Genomic DNA, 789 nt, shown 5'->3' with positions numbered 1-789 from the left:
CTGTCTCTACCAGAGGGAATGTTGCCCCCCTTTCCGCTTTCTCCTCTAGGAGGGACACAAGTCGTTCGGTTGTGGCGACGGCGACGGCGGCGGCGGCGGCGGCGGCGGTCCGGTGTTGGGCATGCCGGTGTTTTCCTTTCCGGGGATCCCCAGTGAGGGGACGGATGGGGCGGCCCCGCGCCCCGCGCCCCGGGTGGGGAGACGACCCCGGTGGACCAGGACCAGGACCCCGACGGTCTGCACTGCATCAGTCCAACTGTGTCCGTGCGTGCCGTCGGAGCGGTGATCGGTGACCTGGACTTCTTCGGTGTCCTGGGCAGTGTGTCCGCCAGGGTGACTACTCCAGCGCCTAATCAAGTGTTCAACGTCTACCTAGTTGGAGCAGCTAGTACGTGCGGTACGCACACCAACGACGGACCTGTGGCGACCGAAACATTAAACAGGTAATCAGCGTTCACGCTTGGTATTTCCGATTCGCAACCCAGTTTCAGGTTGAAGTTAAGCACAGTTCAAGAACACATGTTCACCTTTTCATGCTTTTTTTTATTTATTTCTAGTCTCCGAGTCTTTTATACCACTATGGCATACCGATGTGACCTGTGCAACAAGGAGTTTCCCTCTAAGAGGAACTGTGATAATCACATGAGAAACCACACAGGAGAGAAGCCCTTTGAGTGTTCACTCTGCTTCAAGCAGTTTGCGCTTGATCATGATCTGCGCAGACACCTCCGAATCCACACAGGAGAGAAGCCCTTTGAGTGTTCACTCTGCTTCAAGCGGTTTGCGCTT

At 56.0% G+C, this 789-nt stretch overlaps 1 protein-coding gene across 1 annotated transcript in view; it reads left to right on the top strand.

Moving 5' to 3' along the window:
* Nucleotides 1-579: 579 nt before the first annotated feature.
* The window catches only part of LOC113207741 (zinc finger protein 891), a 5,979-nt gene continuing 5,769 nt past the window's right edge, over nt 580-789 (top strand). The window contains exon 1 of the mRNA XM_052271407.1: nt 580-779. Coding sequence (XP_052127367.1) covers nt 580-779 — 200 coding nt within the window. The remainder of the gene's footprint in view (nt 780-789) is intronic.

The sequence above is a fragment of the Frankliniella occidentalis genome, unplaced genomic scaffold (genome assembly GCF_000697945.3).
Source record: "Frankliniella occidentalis isolate FOCC.00 unplaced genomic scaffold, Focc_3.1 Scaffold6, whole genome shotgun sequence".
NCBI classification, from domain to species: Eukaryota; Metazoa; Arthropoda; class Insecta; order Thysanoptera; family Thripidae; genus Frankliniella; species Frankliniella occidentalis.
The sequence above is the reverse complement of the archived record's forward strand: the minus strand, read 5'-3'. Positions and strand labels throughout refer to the sequence as shown.